This window comes from Fukomys damarensis, unplaced genomic scaffold (genome assembly GCF_012274545.1).
Source record: "Fukomys damarensis isolate Sample0158 unplaced genomic scaffold, DMR_v1.0_HiC HiC_scaffold_2, whole genome shotgun sequence".
Lineage (NCBI taxonomy): Eukaryota > Metazoa > Chordata > Mammalia > Rodentia > Bathyergidae > Fukomys > Fukomys damarensis.
The window spans coordinates 32,202,966-32,225,617 of record NW_022900914.1 but is presented as its reverse complement, the minus strand read 5'-3'; the positions used below and the strand labels follow the sequence as shown (position 1 = coordinate 32,225,617).

Below are 22,652 nucleotides of genomic sequence, written 5' to 3'. Positions count from 1 at the left end.
ATCTCCTTTCAACCGTTCCCTTCTCTTCTTCCCGCATCAAAACTTGCATTCTATTTGTTCCAGCTATATTGCAGTACACCTATACCATGTAAGATTGCAAAGCCATAAAATAAAAAGGTATTCTGCATGTATTATTAGGCAAGATTTCCAAGACAGATAGATAAGGAAATTAGCAAGTTCCCCCCACACACTTTTTTGCAAATACTGGGTACTGAACCCAGGACCTTGAACATGCTAGGCAAGTACTCTTGCCCTGAGCTGTATCTCCAGGCCAAGTTCTCTATTTTGGAACATGAAAGTTTTATGAGCTTGAGTATATATTTGTTTGTTGTTCAGCTATTTTATTTACCATTTCAAGGTGTTTAAAATAGAAGGGGTTCGCTATCAGCCTTATTTTGCCGTGTTGTAAGAACTAGAAGTCTCTAACACATAAATATATGGCACTGATGGCACTTATTCTTTTGTAGTATATTAAAATTTCTTTAGGGCTGGGGATTTAGCTCAGCGGTTCAGTGGCCTGCATTGCAAGCGCAAGGACCCGAGTTCAATCCCTGGTACCAAAAAAAAAAAAAAAAAAATTTCTTTAGTTGAGGGAGGATAAAATGATAAAGGTATAGTGTAGCCTTATTAATATCACAAATAGTCACAAACTGATATATTGCCATGGAAATTTATACTCTTTATAGTAGAGAAATATTCCACTTCAACTTGCATACAATGTATCTTATAGTGGATACATCATAGCATATCAAACATGTTAAATTAAACAGCTGGTGGAATTAATCTTTACCAAAGTTGACCAAATAGTATGTCAAATTAGCACTAGAAATCAGTAAAATAAAAATGAGATGTGACATTAAAAAAAATAAATAAATCAGTATAATAGAAAACAATTTGGAAAATATTTTTATATCCTAAGTAGCCATCATCTCTGAGTTAAATGTGTGTATACGTATCTTGCATTGACAAATATTTTTAGATTTCTTCACTCAACTGTATATACAGAAGTTCTAAATTATAAAACAAGGAGGAAAATTTATAGAACATAATCCTTACATTTTAATTTTTAGTAATTGTGATAATGATTATTTTGACAACTTACTGATCATTGTACATAATCTCATAATCAATAATCTTATGGAGCTGCTATTTTCCTAATGTTATAGATGAGAAACCTGAAATCCAGAGAAGTTAAGTAACTTATTCCCAGTCACACAGCTCACATGATGTGGAGCCAACATTCTAAACCCAGTTTGTTTTGATCTCAGAACCATAATGACCGATAAGCCTTCTCCTTTAAAAGTTTATATGTGTTAGTAATGTTCACTGTATGCAAAATCAAGTTTTTTTTATAAAGAATGTTATGAAATAATGTCTTATAATCTATCTCATTGAATATCACTATTAAAATCTGGGTTTATTTTGCCTTTTCTCCCCTCTTTCCTATTCATGTAAACTACATATTTTGGGTTTTTGGATAACAAAAGCAAGTGCCAGCGCCTGGATAACGCTTATGAAACTTCCGTACATTCCAGGGATTGTGTTTTTATCTGAAGAAGGTAACTTATCCTGATTTTTTTAATGGTGGATTTAAAGGCTTGTGTCTAGTGAGAAGAGAGTGTCCTACAGTTGCTTGAAAGACGCCTGCCATCTTCTCCCTTTTCTCAGGGCTTTTGGGGTGTGACTTGGCTGTCTGTCTGCCCGTCTGTTTCTGATAAGTGAGTTTTAAGTCTCTAACGGCTCTTGGGAATTTTGTTGGCAGAGACCCGGTGAGCTCATTCTGCTTCCTGCTGAATTTCCTTTCTCTGTTTTTTTGGACTGTTCTGATGAACATGACCCCGGAGCATTCAATAATACCTCTGTTCCCGTAGGAACTACTGGCCTACTCCCTGGTTTTATCTCTTTTTGCACAAAAGCTCCATGTCTCTGGAAAGGAAAACAAAGTTGACATTAACTGGGGGAACACAAACTGCTGGAAGATGGAGCTGAGTTTGTGGGGGCTCAAGTCTTTTGTGCAGGCACTTGTGTCTGCCTCTTCACTGGCTGTCACCTTAGTCCAAAACTACAGGCACCACCATAGTAACTACTGGGGAAGTAAACAAGTTACTACACAGGATACGCCAGCAAAGGAGCAGGAAGGAGGAAAAGCAGAAATTCAAAGAAGCATCATTTCATTATCCTCCATTTCTCAACTTTTCTTTCATTTGGATTGTACAAGATATATTAAAAAAAATTTTTTTTTGCTGTATAGGTTGCTATGGATACAACAGAAACAATTCTGAGACCAAAGAATTTATGACTGCTTTCCAAATGTCTGTTAGTTCCAACAAAAGGCCTAGTTATCATGAAATATGAAAGCAAACATCTGTAGGTGAAAAAAACTCAACAACAGACTATTCATTTCTATTTGGCTTTATAAACCTTGTATAAATCTCTTGCCACACAAAAAATTATCAAATTGCTTTGATATTATCTTAACCAAATAATTTCAATAATTTAAGTAAACCAAATCCCCGAACTGATTCAAAATGATGACATCATTACTTGATTTTTTTACTATGGGATGCTGCTAAGATTCTATCATACTAGTAACAGTGTTTGTTTGTTTAAACAGACTTTTATGAAGATGATTATGATTTCAAAAAGTTTAACATTCTACCATAAATCTGTCCTGAAGTATGAAATAATTCTAAATAATGTCTCACCTTTCCCCGGATGGGCTCATTGGGAGAATTCCTGGCATTATATTGATGTATAAAAGAGATGTATTCCATAAAATTGTTCTGAAGTTCTGCTGATGCATCCAGACAGGCAAGTGGCACTAAGAAAAAGAAAAGAAATTTTTGTGAAGTCATGAAATAATGAGATTTATCTATAGAAATATAATTGACATTCCTAATATGCATGCCTTATAAAAATGCCCAAGATCAAATCAAGTCCACAAGTTTACTTATCCACACCTAGATAATAAATGTAATGGGCATACCATTATTTCTCCATGAAAATAACCAAGCCAAAACAACCAAATTAGTCCCACATTTGGAATGATTAATATTTTAAACTAGTGTTAATAATATTACAAGCTATTGGCCTTAGTATGTTAGATTTTGTTTTACATAGATACGGATGTTTTAGAAAAAATAAATATAATTTGTCAAATTATTTTTTTCTTCCAGAAAGAATATGAGAAATTTTATATTGAATCTCTAGCTGTGGCCAAGCACTGAAGTAGTGGACAAGGACTTCTATACCGAAGCTGCTCCCAGCAGTAGTACAGAATGAACCAGAAGACCATGAACTGCTGCAGTTGTAGATGAATACACAGTGCTTTTCATTTCACCCAATGACATAATTTTTTAACATTTGCCACAAGCATTGAGACCTTTAAAATCACTTTTGAATAACTTTTCATTCTGAGTGATGAATATGTAAGTATTCATCATATTGATCTCTCTGATATACATCTTCAAAATTTTTAATTTTAAAAACTCCCAACTGCTGCTGACAATCAAAGTCAATGAAGTAGCTCTGTCAAGAAAAAAAAATGTTTAAACTCTCTTTTAATTAATATGGACATAACAGTTTATATATAAGTTGATATATGAGAGACTGGTACAGTGGTTACTGCAGGGGAGAGAATTCAGTAACTGAACAGAGGCAGAGAGAGCTGGATTCATTCCTGAGAGGAACCGCTCTGGCACTAGACACCAGACTGGCTAACTCTTGTACAAGCTATAAGGTCTTTATAGAGTCATGAACATAAAAAAGGGGGGCTGTGGAAGGAAAGAGTCACAATGAGACTTTCAAGGGAGAGAGTTCATTACAAAGGAGTTGTGGCTATTGGCCCAGGACAGGGATTGAAGACATATAAGGAATTACATATTGTTTCTCAAGAGCAGCACTGAACAATGACTGGAAATTGTAGGGTGTAGCTGTGCTTACTGGGCCTTATCAACCCATAAGGATGACATCTGCAGCAGGTGCCAAATCTGCAGCTTGACCATAGCCGGGGGAAGGAATTTAAAATGGTCCCTGGTTAGACCAGCATGGCGGTGGTCAGATTCCTTCAGTAGGCACATCTTCCAATTCCGGCTCTACGTATTTCCTACCATGTGACTTTGGAAAAAAATCTCTTAACCTTATTGAGATTCACTTTCCTCCTAAAATAGGGATAGTGGTTATTTGTTTTCAGAATTGGAAGATTAGCAAAAATATTTATAAAGTCATAAGATGCTGGGGTCAGATTATAAAGAGACTTTAAAGTTAGCAAAGGGTTACCTCATTTGTGTCCTGGGAAAACCATAGAAGAAAACCTGAATCCAACAGCCTATCAGAAAGTGGTGAAAAACCCAAAAATTTTAACAACCTGGTATGAAGGGTTTGCCAAGAAAGAATAGGCTTGGAGATAGCTTTTAAAATCTGCTCTTGACTTCCCTCTACCTTTCCTTGGAAAGACCATTGCTTGCCCCAGGACCACAGAAACTTCCATTAACTGCTTGACCATCTTGTGCCAACACAGTTAACATCAAAATAAGGGCTAAATATTTAAAAAATTAAAGATCAAAGGTGTCCATGCAAAAGAGCTCACAGAATACTAAAATGGTAGCAGGGGCAGTGGTAAGATGGATGACACAAGGATGTAAATTTTGTTTGTTTGTTTGTTTTTTGTAGTTCAGGCTGACATTGAACTCACTATGTAGACCACCCAGGCTGGCCTCAAACTCACCATGATCCTCCTGCCTCAGCCTCCCTAGTAGTGGTATTACAAGCCTGTACCACCTCATTCCCCCAAAAATGCAAAATTTAAGGTGGCATAACTCAGAGACTACATTGTACCCTACACTTCTGTCTTGCTTAGCTCTCTATCCAGTCCTGCACTGTAGATAAGGAAAAGCTCACCTCTAAAACACTTTGTAGATTAATTTAAGATCACTTGACATGAAGAAAAATTACGTTTTCAAAAAACAAAATACATCATTTACAAAGGAGTAGAAAGCATATTAATATCAAATATCTTTAGAACACTGGGCCCAAGGTGATTAATATTTTTAAAGTGTTAAAAGGAGAGCTGGGGAGGGATTTAGCTTAGTGGTTCTGGTGCCGGCCTTGCAAGTGCAAGGACCCAAATTCAATCCCTGGTACCAAAAACATAATAATAATAAAGTATTAAAAGGAAAAGAACTTTAAACCTATAATTTTAATATCCAACCAAACTATCATATGTATGTATGTACGTGTGTGTGTATAACATATATACACTTCAGAAGATTTTCTCAAAACAGATCTACTTTGAAGAACTCCTAAGAGGAAGAACTCAAATAAGACCAAAAATAAATCAAAGAGAATGCTTGAGATATCTGAAGGAAAACAGTATAAGTTTTTGTTTCTTCAAAAAGACAAAGACTAAAGAACAGCAAAATAAGTATTTTACTCATAAAAATTCAGACTATACTATAAATAAAAATAGCTTGGCCTTGTGGTTAGCTGTAACCAATAGAGTGTGGCAGAAGTGATACCTGTCAGTTCCAAGCATACAACCTAAGAAAGCTTTATTGCTGCTGCTTTTTGGATTCTCGGGATCCTGAACTGCCGCATAAGAAGTCCAGTTACCTTGCTAGAGAAACCACATGGAGGAGAGGCCCAGTCATTCCAGGTCCTGGTTCTCAGACCACATGCATGAATCAGCCACACAAGTGACCATCAGAACACCAGAAAACTGCCTACCTAAACCCAGCTCAGACTGCAGAACAGTGAGCAAATATGACCATTGTTTTCAGAAACTAAATTTGAGGTAGCTTATTCTGCAGGTAACTGAAACAGAAATACTCCAGAAGAAAGTAAATTAATTAAAATGAACTATCTTTTAAAAAGTGATTGAGAACCTCCCAGGATCTCAAAAATAATAGCTTAAAAAATAATCCATGTCTCCATGGCAAACAATGAAGGAAAGGGAAAATACTATGAGACATCAAAGGGAATTCCTTATTCAAACTTTACACCTATTAAAATTAAACATAACCTCTATGCTCATTTCAGCAAACATGAGATTTTTTTAAAAAGGTCTCATAATACTGAAGAATATCTAAGTGTAAAAACATGAAAAAAGGCATTCAGATTCTTAATGTCTACTCTCTTAAGAATTCAAGTTGGACCCAAGTAATTTTCTTACACGAAGCTTTATGACATGAGAACTACCCCCATAGGCAAGGTCCATGAAGAATGTTTGAAAGCACGATTTCTTGGAAACTTGATCTAATTAAAATTAGACTTTTCTAGCAAATTGGTATCTAGTCATTTATATTTTATCAACAAAGCCAAAATTCATTCAACACACAATTTGTTTCTTATTTGAACTTTAGAACTTAGCAGTTTTGAGGAATGTTAACTTTTTGTTTGTATCTACTTAAAAAATATCCATCAGTAATATTTTTCTCTTAGAAATTCTACTCTTCTCAGTAGTGCTTTAAAAATATCCACCTGTAATATTTTTCTTTTAGAAATACTACTCTTGGGTCAGGGATTTACTTCAGTGGTTCCACCGCCTGCCTTACAAGCACAAGGTCCTGAATTTGATCCCCAGTACAAAAAAAAAAAAAAGAAAGAAAAAAGAAATACTACTCTTCTCAGTAGTACTTATATTGATGTTATATAAAGATTCTTAGTGTAAAAATAGTATAGATTTTCAAAATACAGTAAACAAAAATAGCCATAGCAAAATATCATTCTTATGTTATACTTTTGTGCAAAAGGAAGCAGTACAAACTATAACCTATTTTAGAAAGTTAATTTTACCACTATATCTGAATTTGCAATTCAAAACAACACTAAAATATCAAGTAGTTGATAAACAGCCAAAGTTTCATTTAAATATGAAATATACCCCTTTACCAATTACATCAGCTTTTCCAATTTATAAAGTTCATTATATAAAACCACATGTGAAGACTTATTCTTACAGGGACTCAGATATGATGAAGTGTAGCCATTTGTTAACTAACCATGGATGGCAGCCAGGAAACTGTGGTGGTACAAGACATAAAGGGCACTTTCATTGCCAGCACAAGATAACATTGCTGAAATGCCAAAGACCAAGCGTAATTAAGGGGGCTGATGGAACAGGATGACTATGAGATGACTTTTAATTGGTATTAGCACATGTTGATATGCACAGTTTTCTGTTTATATACATATACAAAAAATCTGGCACATTCAGATTAGTTTTATACATGTGTATAATAAAAATATGGTCAATGTTTAAACTTTTAAAAATTTAAAATTATTATAGTAAAAGGCACACTACCATTAATCCTTCTCAAAATACTCTCCCTCACTTCAAACACACTTATATCATCAGTCTTCCACTTTCTGAAGCAAATCTAGATGTCCTCTTTTGTGCCTTTAGCTGCACTATTGTGGCTGCCTTAATGTCCCGAATTGATTTAAAATGTTTATCTTTCAAGGTCATTCTAATTTTAGTGAAGAGTCAGCAGTTGCAGAGAGCCAGATCCAGTGAATAAAGTGAATGAGCCTGCCTTTAAATGTCACTCAGCAGCAGCATTCATTGAATGTCTGATAATACCTCATAAAGAACCCACAACAGAGGACTTCCAGAACTGCTTCAGAATGCCGCCAGAACAATGGGATAAGTGTGTTTGAAGTGAGGGGGGCTGCTTTGAGGGGGATTAATTGCAATGTGTCTTCTACTGTAATAAATATTTTTATTTAAACATTCTCTGTACAGTTGATCACATCTTGTATTTTAAATGTTACTTTAAAATATTCTCTTCTCAAAATTATCTTTATCTAGTTTCCAAACTCCACCTAAAGTAAGGCTTAAGAGCAGACTTACGTTACTTTTTTTAAAATTTAATTTATTGGTACATTCTAGGTAGACAGTAGTTACATTCATTATTGGGATACCTTTACATGCCAGGTCTTGGTTCTCATTTTTTCCCCTTGTGCCCACCCTTCCTTCACCCTCCCCTCCCCTCCCCCCTTCAAACACTTTAAATCCATTTTTACAATTTCTCATATTTTTTTCCTTTTCCCTTATTCCCCCTTCCCTATCCTTCTCACTGTCCCTACACCTTTGGTCCTTTTCTTCCTATTTGCTAATTGTCCCATTAGGATCTTGAGTACTATTTTAGTTTTTCACACCAGAGATACTATTTGGTATTTGCGTTACGTGTGCCTTATTCTTTTGTTACTTTTTATATGCCAGTTTATATTACATTATGACTTTATTTTTATTTGGTATTGTGGATTGAACCCAGGGTCTTTGCACTGAGGTATATTCCCAGACTTTAAAAATTTTTTCTTTTGACTTAATGATATAGGGAGGTAGGGTGTGGCAAAGGTGGCTGGGGAAATAAGTGGGACTTGTCAATTACAAGATCCCAGGACAGGGCGGGGAATTTAGCGCAGTGGTTTTGCCACCTGCCTTGCAAGTGCAAGGACCCTAGTTTAATCCCTGGTACAAAAAACAAAAAACAAAAAAATCCCAGAACAGTGCCAAATAATTCCCAGGACCCCTTATGTGAAACTTTTAAAGGGCTCCCATGAGATGTAGATGACATACAAGGACACAGAAACTACAAGAAGCCCAGCATGGAACCTGCTCTCATGACTTGTCACGGTAGCCCAGGGCACTTTTATTTTTGTTTTTGTCCTTTCCTGTCTTTGTCTCGCCCAAGTTTCCTCTGTAGAGCCACTTTTTCCCTTACCCCTTCACTCCTCACTTTTCAAATAAACTTTTGGCACTGTTTTTGGCGTGTCCCATCCAATTCTTTGTTCAAGGCAAGAAGGACCTGGAATACTTTTAATTGGTGAGCCATTTCTAAAGGAACTACCTGACAACAATAAGGCCTCGCTAAATTTCTAAATTGCCTACATGCTCCTGCCTCAGGCTCCCAGAGTTCTAGGATTATGGCCATGTGTCACCATGCCTGGTTTAGACTTTAAATAATTTGTTGCATAATACGTGATTAATATTCAATTATTGTACACATCACCGTCCTAATGCATTCTTTCCAGTTTCTGTTTCTTTAACCCAGAGTGCAACTTAGGAACATCTGAAGCAAAACGAATGCAGAATCATTCAAGATTTTTCAATTATTTTCAACTTCTTTTTTTACAATTATTTTGCCCATACCCAATCAGCTTTCTGTTTTGTTTTGATTTGCGCTGGCATACCACACCACATCAATTACACACTAATTGGCTTGTTAAAAGTTAGTGGCTAGCCTTTCAAATCTTCCCAAAACATCCAGCTTTGAAAGTTTTACAGAAACAATTGTTTCCTCTTCATACTACAATTTTAATTTATAAGAATATTTAATTAGGGCCGGGGATTTAGCTCAGTGGTTCCGCTGCCTGCCTCACAAGCACAAGGACCTCAGTTCGATCCCCAGTACCAAAAAATATTTTTTAAAAATTAAATTACAAACCTGCAATAACAAGTACCTGACATAAGTTGGTTTGTAAAGAGGCCCAACTTTTAGAGCATTGCTCTTCCTCTTTAGTCTGAATTATATTCCATTTCTAAATCCTCATATTATGAACAACAGAAAATAAAGTAAGTAGATATGAAAGAATGAATTAGGCCTTGTAGACCATGGCGAAAATTTTGAAATCTATTCCATAAACAATGACAAATAACTGGAGGACCTAAAGAAGGAGAGGGAAGGACATTACAGTTATTTTTAAAAGATCCTTTTGGGGATAGAGTGCAGCTCAGGGGGAGGTACTTGTCCAACAGTTACAAGGGCCTGGTTTCAATCCTCAGCACCAAAAACAAACAACACAGTGGACATACTACCTTCAATGAAGACAGAAGTGAACTGATTTAGGATACATTTTGGAGATGGCAGGGTCAAGATTTGCTGATGGCTGAATGTAGAGGAGGAAGAAAGGGGAGAGCTTCAGAATGACTTCTAGATTATCAAATCACTTGGGGGAATGGAATACGCATTTATCAAGAGGGAAAATACTGGTGAGAGCATAAGTTTGGATGAAGAAATGAAAGCTTCTATTCTAGCCTTGTCAAGCTGAAAAAGCAATTAGCTATCCAAAAGAGATGGTAAGTAGGTGGTTGGTTAATTGACCTTGAAGCTCAGTGAAGAAGTTAGGGTTAGAGGGGTAAGTCTGGTTCTCACACTGGTTAGTTTGACCTTTAAATTTTTATTTTGTTCCATCTACATAGGGAATACTTCTTTCTACCCATACAGTAAATGCTATTAGCACCCCTTTCCTTATCTACTTCCCATCTTCTATCAACTAATATTTATTTCTTTTTAAGGCTGTTAACATACATCCTGCTGTATAACCATATTTAAACTTTCTATACTCTATCTCAGATTGATTCTAAAAACTGAGAGCGACCCTTAATAGCATTCACAATATTATATAATCACATGAAGTTTATTAACTGAAGGACCAAATCGTGTGCAAGGGCTTTTCTTTCTCAAGTGGGCTTAATGTCCAATAACACTTGAAGAAAACGTTTCTAGTATCCATACCTAGTAAATCTTCCTCCAGATTAAAAATACTCGCCTGTGAACTTTGAACACATTAACTGCGTCGTGAATTTGTATCAGTGCTGCTTGATTTCAATTTGATTCTTATTCATTTCATGGTGACCTTTCTTTTTGTGGAAACTTTTACAATCTTCTCTTCATGATTGTTTAGCAATTTTTGGGGGGAGGTACGGGAGATTGAACTCAGGACCTTGTGCTTACAAGGCAGGTGTGGTGCCACTGAGCTAAATTGCAGGCTGTAGAGTGTATTTTTTTCACACATGCGTAAAACGCTCACAGGACCCTTTCAATGCCTTCTATATAAAAGAACTCTCATTATTTTTGAGGGTGTGCTGAGTACAGGTGCTGGAATCAGACCATCTAGGTTCCAAAACTAGTGACTCATTGTGCAGCCTTGAGCAAGTTGTTTAAACATTATGCTTGCTTTTGAAGTTCTGAATATGTCTTTCTAAAATATGCTGCTCTGATATGTTGACTCTGCTGAGTTAAAGGCACTTGAAAAACAGTGGGTGCAAGAAAAACATTCTGACCTTCCTCTTTTTCTTAAAAGAAGGTGAAATTCCTATGTGAAAGATGTCCTCCCTCTACCAGAAGGAAAGTTATCACTCTTATCAGCAAACACAGGAAATTCAGCCTGAGGGAAATCTGTACAAACCTTAGTAAACTCTTTTCTACCAATTACTCAACTCACCCAACTTAGCAGCCCCAGCCCAAGTCTCTTTGCTTTTCCACATTTTTACACTTTACAACTCTGTCTAGCTTTGGACAGAGTTTCTTTGGGTCTTCATTTCTGTACGTAAATTCTTTGTCTTAGCACTTTTCCTCCTCACTGAGATACAATATCTGATCCTCACAACTTAAAGGTTTATTTTGGCTCACAGTTTTATGAATGTCAGTCTATGGTTGGCAGGCTCACATGCTTGGTGAAATGGCCTGCTATGGAGAAAAGCTGCTGACCATGTAGCAGCCAGGAAGCAGAGAAAGAAGGGAGGAGGCGAGAGAGATCCCCCCTTACCAGTTCATCTCTAAGGGCCCACCTCTGACCGCGCCCCAGCTCCTCACAGCAGGTCAGGTGTTGTGCTCCACAATCCAGTCACCTCCCAGGGCTCTACCTCAGAATCCACAAGCCTTCGGGGGACATTCCATACCCAAACCATGGCACTCTTGCACTACATAAAGCTTGTTTTATCAGTATGCTTTTCCCTTGTTAGTCTTTGTGTCAATTTGTTAGCCAAAACACGTTAAAAAGGTACAAGCTAAATTTTGCCTATTTTGTCTGAAAATGAGAATATTCATAGGATTACTACTCAACCAAGTTACACAGCATTTGGCTAATAGAGCTAAACTAGTTTGTATTTGGAAAGTTCTGTAAAGTGCCCAGAAAATACTGTGTTCTGATAATTATCCCACCTTCACCTTTATCCCTTGTTTCTGGAGCTCCAGAAAAGTTGGAATTCTTAAGCTAATCCTCCATTTGTCTTTGCTTCTCTCATATTTTCTATATTTTTTGCTTTGTTGTTTTATGCTTTGTGATATTTCCTTGCCTTGATCCTTCAAATCTTTTTAAAAAGTTATTTTGGTATAGTTCTAATCTTTGGTTGTCCACTCAATTTAAAATAGGTTAGGGACCAGCATTATTTTCCAAAACAACTGCTGCAGTATTTGACATGTGGCTAGAATACTGGGCTCTAGTAGTTCGAATGTTAAGGCATTTCAGAGTGCTCATGACTGAAACTGCTATTTCAAAGACAGTCTTTTTCGTAGCCCTCTGACTTCTACTCTCTCTGTTGTTGTCTTCTATGCTTGCCGACCGAGCCTATCAGGATGTTATCAAGCAGGTTAGCTCTCCTAATATTACATTTTTTGCTTTTTATTTTTTTGACAGCTCTCACCATGTTTTCCAGGCTGGCCTTGAACTCATGATCCTCCTGTCTCAGCCTCCCAAGGACTACAGATATGCACTACCATACCTAGCTCGTTTGCTCTATCAATAGGCTTTCATTCTTTCCCACATTCTAGAAAGTTCTTCCTTCTATTCTCTTCACCTTTACCAGTTTAATGCTTTGCTATCATTTAATAGAATCTTGGGAGGTAGCAAATTTAGATGTTTGTGCACAGTCTACTCTCCTGAATCATAAAAGAGAGGTGGTCACTGTTAGAGATTGTCTAACAGCCCTCTTCATTAACTACCTCCTTTGAGATAGAAAACAGCTGAATAAGACCATTTTCTAATGTACTGACCTTCAGTGTAGCTGCCTTATGTATCCTCAACTAGGCTGATTAAAGCACAGAAGTCAGAAGGTTAAAATTAAGTGAGAAACTCCTGATCTCTAAAAGCATGTGTGTGATTTTAAAATGTGAATATTTAAAATATGGTGAAAATTTTATGGCAGTAAAAGACGTATTACCACTCAAAATACTCTCCTTTGTTTCAAGCACACTTTCTTGCTACTTTCTAAATAGTTCAGGAAGTCCTCTTTCGTGTCTTTAGTTGTGCTGTTGTGACTGCCTCGGTTTTCTGAATCCATTTAAAACACTTACCTTTCATGGTTATTTTGACTTCAGAGAAGATCCAGAAGTTTCACAGTGCTAGATCTGGTAAACAAGAAGGCTGAGGATACACTGTAGTATGTTTACAAAACTCTGTTTGATGGCACTTGGTAGCAGCATTCACTTAATTGTTGATCACACTTCATGAATACACACATAAGAGGACTCCAGAACTACTTCAGAAAGAATGATGGAACAATTCTGTTTGAAGTAAGGAGGAATATTCTGAGGGGGGGTTAATGGCAATTTCTTTTACTGTAATTGTTTTATTTAAATATTCACCATATAATTTGCTCACACTTTATAATTTTTTGTCGACTACTGTCTTATATTACAGAGATTATTTGAAGTTTAGCTTATGAATTTTAGTATGGGAAGAGACTAGAATAGGTACTTGATACGTGCGGGGTTTTTTTGTTTGTTTTTTGGGGTTTTTTGTACTGAGGATCGAACGAGGAGCCTTGCGCTTGCAAGGCAGGTAACAGAATCACTGAGCTAAATCCCCAGCCCAATGCATGCATTTTTTAAATTTTTACTTGATCTTGTTCTTGTTTAAAAGTTGCTACATTCTACTTGAGAGGTCAAGATGACTACAATGTAGACTAAGAACCAGTATGACTCTAATAAAATGTGACTTACTATAATGACATTGTCAGGTGGAAATAAATTCTAAATAAAATAACACTTTATTTAATAATCTATGTAGTGATGGTTTTTTTCAAATCCTGTTTTGTGGAATACTAGTCATGTAGGATGATTTTAATAAGGGTGAGGTGATCAATAAGTGGGAGAAATACCAGGTTTTTATTCTCCTTGAAAATTCATCACACTTATTGCTTAGAAATGAGTGTTGAGAGTTCTACAGGTTAAAAAATGTTTAACTTTAAAATTTAAGTTTGTAGAGGTACAAGATCCCAACAATGAATGTAACTGTACTGTATCCCTAAAATGTACCAATAAACTCAATTAAAGCTGGAAAAAAAAAATTTAAGTTTGAAAAACTTATTTTACTACTTCCCATTTTTTAGAAATATCTATTAATATTATACAAAAAACTAGTACATCTCAAAGTGTACTTTGAAAAATACTGCCATTTAGTGTTACCTACTATTTTAATAGTGATAAATTTAAAAATTTGGTGACAACAAGAAGAAGAGTGCTACTAAGTTTCTGACTTGGGGGCTGATATTATCAGTATAATTTTCATTATGAAATAGTAAGCATGTTTGGAGACAAATGTCCACTAGGAAGGAACAACAAATTTGTCAAGGGCTGTTCTTGCTATATTTTTAACTCCTACAGAGAAGTAATTTTCTCAGATGGCATCACATCTAATCCATCTTAATTTGATAATAGTATACTGAGATAATAAAAATAAGATTTTACTTCTACTAACCTTACCTATTCCACAAGAAGGCTTCTGCAGCCTGCTGTGTTTGACAGGCAAAACCAATGGACATGTTGGTTTTCGGAAGTCACTTCTCTGGGTGCTCTGAGTATCATAAAGTGGTTGGAAGGTATGTTCTATTGCTTCACCATGTGACCACCAGTCACTCTGTAAAAAAATTGGAAATGCAAAATTGAATATTGTTGGACATTTTCAGGTGTTGCTTGATGTCTACTAATGTTCAGTAATTTAGTTCAGTAAGTTATTGTATATTCTGAAATCTAGGAATAAATAAATGTCTTTTCAGAAAGATTGCATTTCTTAAAAGGTATCTAAAAATAAAGTATCATATATTTTTAGCCTAAGTATACCTGCTAAATTCTTAAGCTGATTTCTATCAACAGATGTAGTAAATTTGAACAAAATAGTTGTATTTCAATGTTTTCACTATACTATTATATATTCCATGTAATACACATATGTGTTAAACATAATTTAATCTAAAACTGTGGTCTATATTTTTATTATGGCAACATAATTCATTTATTATCATCTAAAATGGTAGTTTTCAAACTTTTTAGTCAATATCCCACACCATAAAATCATTTTATATCATGCAAGAGTACACAATACAATAGAAGTATAAAACTGAAACAAAAGTTTCAGTTCTTATATTGCAGAGCACAGGGCTATTTTTCTGTTATATTTAATTACTTTCATTTTTATTTCATTTCCCAATGTTGGTTTCAACTCACAGTGAAACAGTTTGTTCTAAGAGAAAGTATCTCAAATGTTACTAGATTTTTGGTATTAAAATCTAAGCATGTAGAAAGGGAAAACTGACAGATTTTTTCATTAGCACATTGAGCATTAAATATCTTAGATATTGAGAAAGCAGTGAGGGAAACTGTTGTTCAATTCTGATTGAAAGTTACAGAACTTCTTGATCAGGTCAAGGAGAACCTGGGGGAAGGTAAATGACATCTAGAGCTTCTTGGATATGATTAGGGAGTGACATAACCTTGGACACGGTAAAGTACTTACCTTGGTCTATAAGAAAGTAGATTTGCCTGTAAAAAGTCACCTATGACTTCATAGTCAGAGACAATATGATTCAAATGGAATGAATATGTGATTCTAATCATAAATTTCTGACAATACAATTGAGGTGATATTGATACAAAAAGGAAGAGGCATCTAAAGAAACCTATGTGGCTGCATACAGTCAGCTCTCAAGCTTACTTTCTAAAAAGACAGACATGTTTAGGAGGTCCATAATATAAAAATTCAAAGTAAAATTTAATAGTCAACTTGTCAAAAGACTATTGTAAAACTTGGAAGTTGATATAATATGCTAAATGTAGCAAAAATATGATTTTGGGGGGAAAAATTATTTGGAGTAAGTAATCAAGGAAAGGCTACTAAGTTGGAAAGGCGTACATTATTTAGAGCTGAAAGTCTGAACGACTTAATTTGAGGTTCTTTGTTAAATGAAGTTAGCCTGAGATTGAAAAAGGTTGATGAACCATACCAAAGAGGGATATAAGAAATGAATAGTGGATGAGAGAATTAGATCTCACATTGCTACATTAAATTAGTGCCAGTTTTTAGGCCAATTGCACAGTACAACCAGGAGCAATGGAATAATGGGTAATTGTAAAGGGTGATCAGAAATCACAGAAGTTTATGAACTAGGGATTTTAGAAGAGAGATTTGCCACTTATTTTCAGAATGGGATTAAAAAGTGAATTTAAAAAATTAAAGGCTACTTAATATAGATGCTAAGAAAATTTTAGAACAGATTACTAAACAGATGGTGTCTTCTCACTATCTGACTAAAAATAGTCATGTTTTACTGTTGTCACAGTGCCTGCTTCTGGCTGCTTTCCTCCTCTCCACCTCATAATTATGGTAGTGCTGATTATGTCCTAAGGTCTGGAATTTATAGGCCGTATCTCACTCTCACCACAATTCTGAGATAGGTACATCCATTCTATAGATGAGAAAACTGCCAAGAGATCAAGTAACTTCCCCAGGATCTATCACTAGCAGACAGCATTCTTCCCTCAATTCAACCCTCAGCTATCTATGTATCCCAAATGTCTGTACTACACTGCTATATCAAGTCCTCTGTGGAATGCAACACTAGATAAGTGCAAACTACATTACATTTTTTCAAAAGCAAAAATAAAGATGCTCCAAGCAAATGTCTTGGTCTCTTTTGTGTAGCTGTAACCAAACACCACAGACCGAGTAATTAATAATAAACAGAAATATATTGGCTCACACTTCTGGAAGAAATCTGGTATTAAGGCACCATGGTGAGGGCGGGTTTGGCAATTCTAGTTCAAAGATGGTGTCCTGAATGCTTATATGGGGAGAGGTGAATGGTAAATGGAAGTTAAAAGGGGAATCTACTTTGCCCTGTTATATGTGTGTACCGGGGATTGAACTCAGGACCTTGAGCTTGTGAGGCAGGCATGGTGTCACTGACCTAAATCCCCAGTGCCCCCCTTTTAAATATAGGGTCTTGCTACATAGTTTAGGCTGACCTTGAACTCACCATGTAGCCAGGCTGGCTAGAACTCACAAGGATACTCCTGCCTCAGCTTCTGGAGTGCTGGGATTACAGGCATGGTACCGGGGATTGAACTCAGGACCTTGAGCTTGTGAGGCAGGCATGGTGTCACTGACCTAAATCCCCAGTGCCCCCCTTTTAAATATAGGGTCTTGCTACATAGTTTAGGCTGACCTTGAACTCACCATGTAGCCAGGCTGGCTAGAACTCACAAGGATACTCCTGCCTCAGCTTCTGGAGTGCTGGGATTACAGGCATGCACCAACATACTCAGCTCAGCCTAATCATTAGTTAAAGGTCTCACTGTTAAAACTTTTACAATAGTAATTAAATTCTACATGGGTTTTAGAGGAGACAAACTTTCAAACCATAACAAGTATACTGAGAAAGTATGATGATGCTATACAAGGCATGTACCATAGCATCCAATTTTGTTGATTACAAAATCATTTTGCTAATACCCATGTTACTGGAGAAGTGACTCTGGATAAGAACCAGGAGGAAATGCTTGGTAAACATCAATTTTTTCCTCAGAAAAAGAATGCAATGCTAAAACTTTTCTCAGAGACATCAGTTTAGCTTTCAAGCAAAATTTTTTGAATTGAGTTTTATCAAAATGGTCTCCATCTTTAAAAATATAAATGAAATAATTTTTCCTAAAGTCTGACCCTGTAGTTGGCAAAAGTGTTCTGCCATTATTGACTGGATGCCTCTTCACTGAATTAAATCCAACAGTTCCAAAAATACTGTACTGTTATCTTTCCTATGTCTGCAGTCTTCCTTATGCCTGGAAAGTATGGTTTGTTCTTGGAAGAGTATGCCTGTGTTTGTATAATGCATATGTGCATGCCTTTTGGGTCCAAGCATTTGCTTATGCGAGAGCATGAGATTAAAGAAATGGAGGCTTCTCTCACCAAAAGGAAGGACTAATAAAAATTTTACTGTGGTTCATCAGATTGTAATATGCAGTTACTTATGACAAACTAAGCTAAACTGGGAAAAGTCACCTAGTGTGATGGCTTTGTCTAAGGGATAGACTACATTTCAAGTTGTAGACAAGTTTTTGCCTAAAGACATAGTTGTTCCTGGTTTAAAATTCTGGACTAGAAAGAAGTCCTTCCTCCCTGACTAAGGTCTATCTCCTTTCCTGCCCCAGGATGACAATCACTGGGGCTCCAAGTGACAATCACTGGGGCTCCAAGTGCCTGGAGGTTCCCAGCCGGGTTCTGATAGGGGAAGCTTAATGTTTACTATGGGCTCATTTGCCATGTTTAGAAGCCAATGCAAGGAAGTCTATGTTATACTCTTAGTAGGCCTGAGCTTTCAGGAATGTTGTAGTAAACATTACATGATTTTCATTCTTTGGGAAATTATGGAACAATCCTGGGGAGAAGTGGTAAAATCAAGTGAAGTATACCACTTCTGAAACCAGTTCGGAAAATGGAAATGGTGGTAAACTAGGGTCCATAGCAGAAGCCACAGCGGCCTGGCCAAGACAATGACCATCTGGTGTTAACAGTGCTCATCTGTGGAACGCAGAATTGTACTTTGGGGATTCCCAAGGAAATATGGACCTTTGAAAACATCAGCACGTAGACAATGACATTTTATTTGTAGAGCTCAGTAGCTTTAAAGAATTGAAGTTCTGTCACAAATACTAGAATAATCAAGGTCATATTGGTTACACTGTACCTAAATTCATTTATATTCTGCTGTAGATATTAGAAATGCTAGAAAAATCTCTTTTAAGCAATTCACAATGTCTCAGTTATTCCTAAATTGTATTTTGTAGAACACTAATTCTCTAGCATATTAATAGATGGTTTTGCCAAAGAGATTTCTATAGTTAAATAAATTTGGGAAATAGTAAGATAAATAAATTTATCGGTTTTTCAGAACCTTTATAGACTGATGCAAATTGTAAAGCTCTGAGAGAGGCACATAAAAATACAGCCTTTCCAAAACCTATTTGACTTTGTGAATTTATTTTAAGCATTCAGGAAAGGGACAGTGCTTTGAAAAATATTCTTTGGAAAAGACTGACCTAGTACAATCTCTTTTAAAGTGCAATATTTATACAAAAAAAAATGTCAATTAAAATATTTAGGCAACTGTATTTTAAAGCTAGCATTACTATACAAGCTAACAGTTAAAAAGAACTTGTCATCTTAAATAACAGACTTTACATATACGTGAATAAAGATGACTTTGGGTTCTTGGGAATTAGTTTATTTAAGTTTGCTGTTTGCTTTTGAAATAAGAACATTCTAGTCATTCCACACCCAAATCACTTGGGGCTATAATTCTGTGATGTGCCTCTCACGTTCTCTGTAACTCTCCTCATTCATATCTACTACTTTCTTATCTGTGCTCTTATTTCACTTCAAACTAGAATTCAGCATTCCTTACAGGTCTAACACTGTCTCTTAGTTTTGTGGAGAGCAGCTCCTAACACCATATACATATGAATTACAGAGTAAGAAAAATATTAGTTGGGATTAATTTTTTAAATTTTTGTTATATTTTATTCTCTCTCTCTCTCTACCCTATCTCCCTCCATCCCTCTCTCTCTCATTCTTGCTGTGTTCTCTTGGGTCTTGCTGTTTAAGGATTATAGGCTACAGATGTGCAGTACCGTGTCCAGCCATATATCTATTATTGAACCAGGTTTGTTTGTTTGTTTTTCTACTGTCTCCAATGTAGGGATGGGTCCAGTTAATAGCTTGTTGTGGATTCAACACTGAACTGGAAAAATTACTCATTAGCTTTTGTAAGAAATAATAACTATAGTAACCTGGTTTGCTGCATGAGATCTCTTTCCCTATGTAGGTCTGGTTTAAAAATATAATGATTTATTTCTTACAAATCCCAAATAATAGTCATAAGAGCACCTGCAAGAGCAAATTTATGAAATGAAGCAGCCTTAAAACCACACTTGTCAGGGTTTACTAAATGATATTAAAACACATTTCACGATAAGAATTCCTCCTGAGATTTCATTTGCACAGAGCCACCGCATGCTGTTTTATGATGTCATCAGTGTAGAGAGCTCACAAAAAGCAATCCCTATTTAAATATCAGGTTAAATCACAACTTTACCTAACTCACACCCTGGCAGAGACAAGGAAAGAAGTAAAGTTGGGCGAGGCTGATATTACCACAGTCATTGGAGACCATTCAGATGGCACATTTCTTTCTTCAAATGTCATGCTGGAAGACACCTACATAAGATATTATGATTCTCTCTGCAGTGGCGTATTTTGAATACCATCTGTTAATCACTCCTGGGGACCAGCACTCTGTTAGTTCTCCTATCATAGAATCTTATTCTCAGCAGAGGATGGCAGGCTCCTCAGTTCCCACAACTGTGCAGAAAGCAGAAGGTTAGGATGCTACTGCTACAAAGAGCTAACGCTTGATGCTTCCTTTGTGCATCATGAATGCTCTTCTGCCAGGTCTTATGTGGTCAGCCCACCCTCCTTCAGGTCATCAAATGTCACCCTCTTGGAGACACTTTCTATTGACTACCTACTTCAAGTTTCACCTCTACCTTCAGCAGTCCTTACTTCCTCTTCCATGCCGACTCTTACTACCAATAACTTCCTAACACAGCTTACTTGTTTGGCATATTCACCCACTAGAATGCAAGCAACACAAGGACAAGATTTTTTTCACCATTTATTTTGTTTACTGCAGTATCCTCATGACTAGAACAGAACTTGACAAAGAATATCTATTTTAATCCTCATAAAATTCTGTGAGAAAGATTACTATTCTTATTAAGAAATAATCTTAAAGTAGATTACTTGCCCAAAGTCACTCCTGAGATCTCTTATTTGCACAGAGCCATAGCATGCTGTCCTATGACAAGAACAGTTGGTGTCATCAGTGTGGAAAGCTCACAAAAAGCAATCCCTATTTAAATATCAGGTTAAATCACACAGAAAAAAGTGGAGTTGGGTGAAGCTGACATTACCACAGTCATAGCTAGTGTGCAGTAGCTACAAAAAATAAACAAGTGATAGATGCAACAATATAGAGATACTGTAGACCCATTATTCTGGGAAGATTTAAATAGCTACTTACTGAATAATTCCATTTGTATGACTCCCTGAAAAAGGCAAACTATAGAAAACACATAAGTAGTTCCTGGGGCTGCAGTAGGGGGAAGAAGATGACTACAAACAGAATGGAGGGATAACACAACTATACCTCTGCCAAAACACCCAGAATTGTACACTTAAAAAGGTGCATTTTACTGTGTAAATATGGTAGGCAGAAAAATGCTCTCCTACCTACAAAGATGTTTATGTCTTTATCTCCAAACATGTGAATGTTATTTTTCCTGGCAAAGGGACTCTGAAGATGTGTTCTGATTTACATCTGGATGTCTCCTAACCCCTCACCCCCATCCCCGGATGTTCAGAGGCAAAATGTGTGGAAGGTGATTGGATTAAGGGGTTCTACCAGCGGCTTGGTGTTGTAAGATGGAGTCTGGTCAGAAGTGGCAGGTCATGTGGGTGTGGCCTGGAAGGGTTATCTCCCCGTCTCCCACCCTTTGCTCTCTGCTTCCTACTTGCCATGGTATGTGCAGCTTTTTCCTGCCAGACCTTTCCACCATGCCTTCCTGTCTTGAGACAGCCAGCTATGGGCTAAAAACATGAGCCAAAATAAACCTCTCCTTTAAATTATGAGAGTCAGGTGTTGTGTCCTAGCAACAAGGAAAGTGACTAAGACAAAATGTATTTCAGTACCTTGAGATGGGGAGATTATCTTGGATTATTTGGCCAGATTCAGTGTAATCATGAGGATCCATATAAAAAGGAGGCAGGTCAGCCTTTCCAGGAAATATCCCTGACCCCCACCCTTACTGGAAATCCTTGTACACTTGCTACACAACTTGATTGCCCACTTGACCCCACTTAATATTATTTGGGTGACTGTACTTGTAATCGTATTGGTTGGTCATGGTTTTGCCCCACCTCATACCCACCATGTAATCTGCCACTGGGTCTTATAGTTTTGTCCTACTTTGTACCCACTTTACCACATGGCTTTGCTGTATAAAACATCTTTGAAAAGTGGGGTGGATGGGCAACGCACTTTCCAGTCCCCCTTCTGTCTCTATTAGACAGGAGCTTTCTTTCCCTCAATAAACTTTTTCCTACTCTTAAAAAAAAAAAGGAGGCAGGTGAGTCAGTCAAAGAGATTTAAAAATGCTACTGATATGTTTGTGGATTTAAAGAGGAAGGTACAATGAGCCAAGAAATGTAATCAGTGTGCAGATGATGGGAAAGGCAAAGAGACAGATGACCTCTATCAAGAATTATCCCTGGCAACAGCTAAAGAGACTAGTTTTGGACTTCTGAACTCAAGAACTGTTATGAGAGTTCTGTGCTGCTTTTAAGTCTGTGTTTGTGGTAATTTGTAACAGCAATGGGAGGAAACCAATACAACAAATCCTACTTCAACAAACCTGACTTTAAAAAGATAATAGAGGGCCTGGGATTTAGCTCAGTGGTTCCTCCACCTGCCTTGCAAGTGCAAAGTCCCAAGTTCAATCCCTGGTATCAAAAAAAAAAAAAAAAAAAAAAAAAAAAAA

At 36.6% G+C, this 22,652-nt stretch overlaps 1 protein-coding gene across 1 annotated transcript in view; it reads right to left on the bottom strand.

Annotated features, from left to right (window-relative positions):
- Positions 1–1,151: 1,151 nt before the first annotated feature.
- The window catches only part of CUNH2orf73 (chromosome unknown C2orf73 homolog), a 27,151-nt gene continuing 5,650 nt past the window's right edge, over positions 1,152–22,652 (bottom strand). Inside the window, 5 exon segments of the mRNA XM_010615834.3 lie at positions 1,152–1,702; positions 1,704–1,727; positions 1,729–1,926; positions 2,706–2,821; positions 14,487–14,640. Of these exon segments, the coding sequence (XP_010614136.2) occupies positions 1,565–1,702; positions 1,704–1,727; positions 1,729–1,926; positions 2,706–2,821; positions 14,487–14,640 (630 nt within the window). The 3' untranslated portion in view covers positions 1,152–1,564.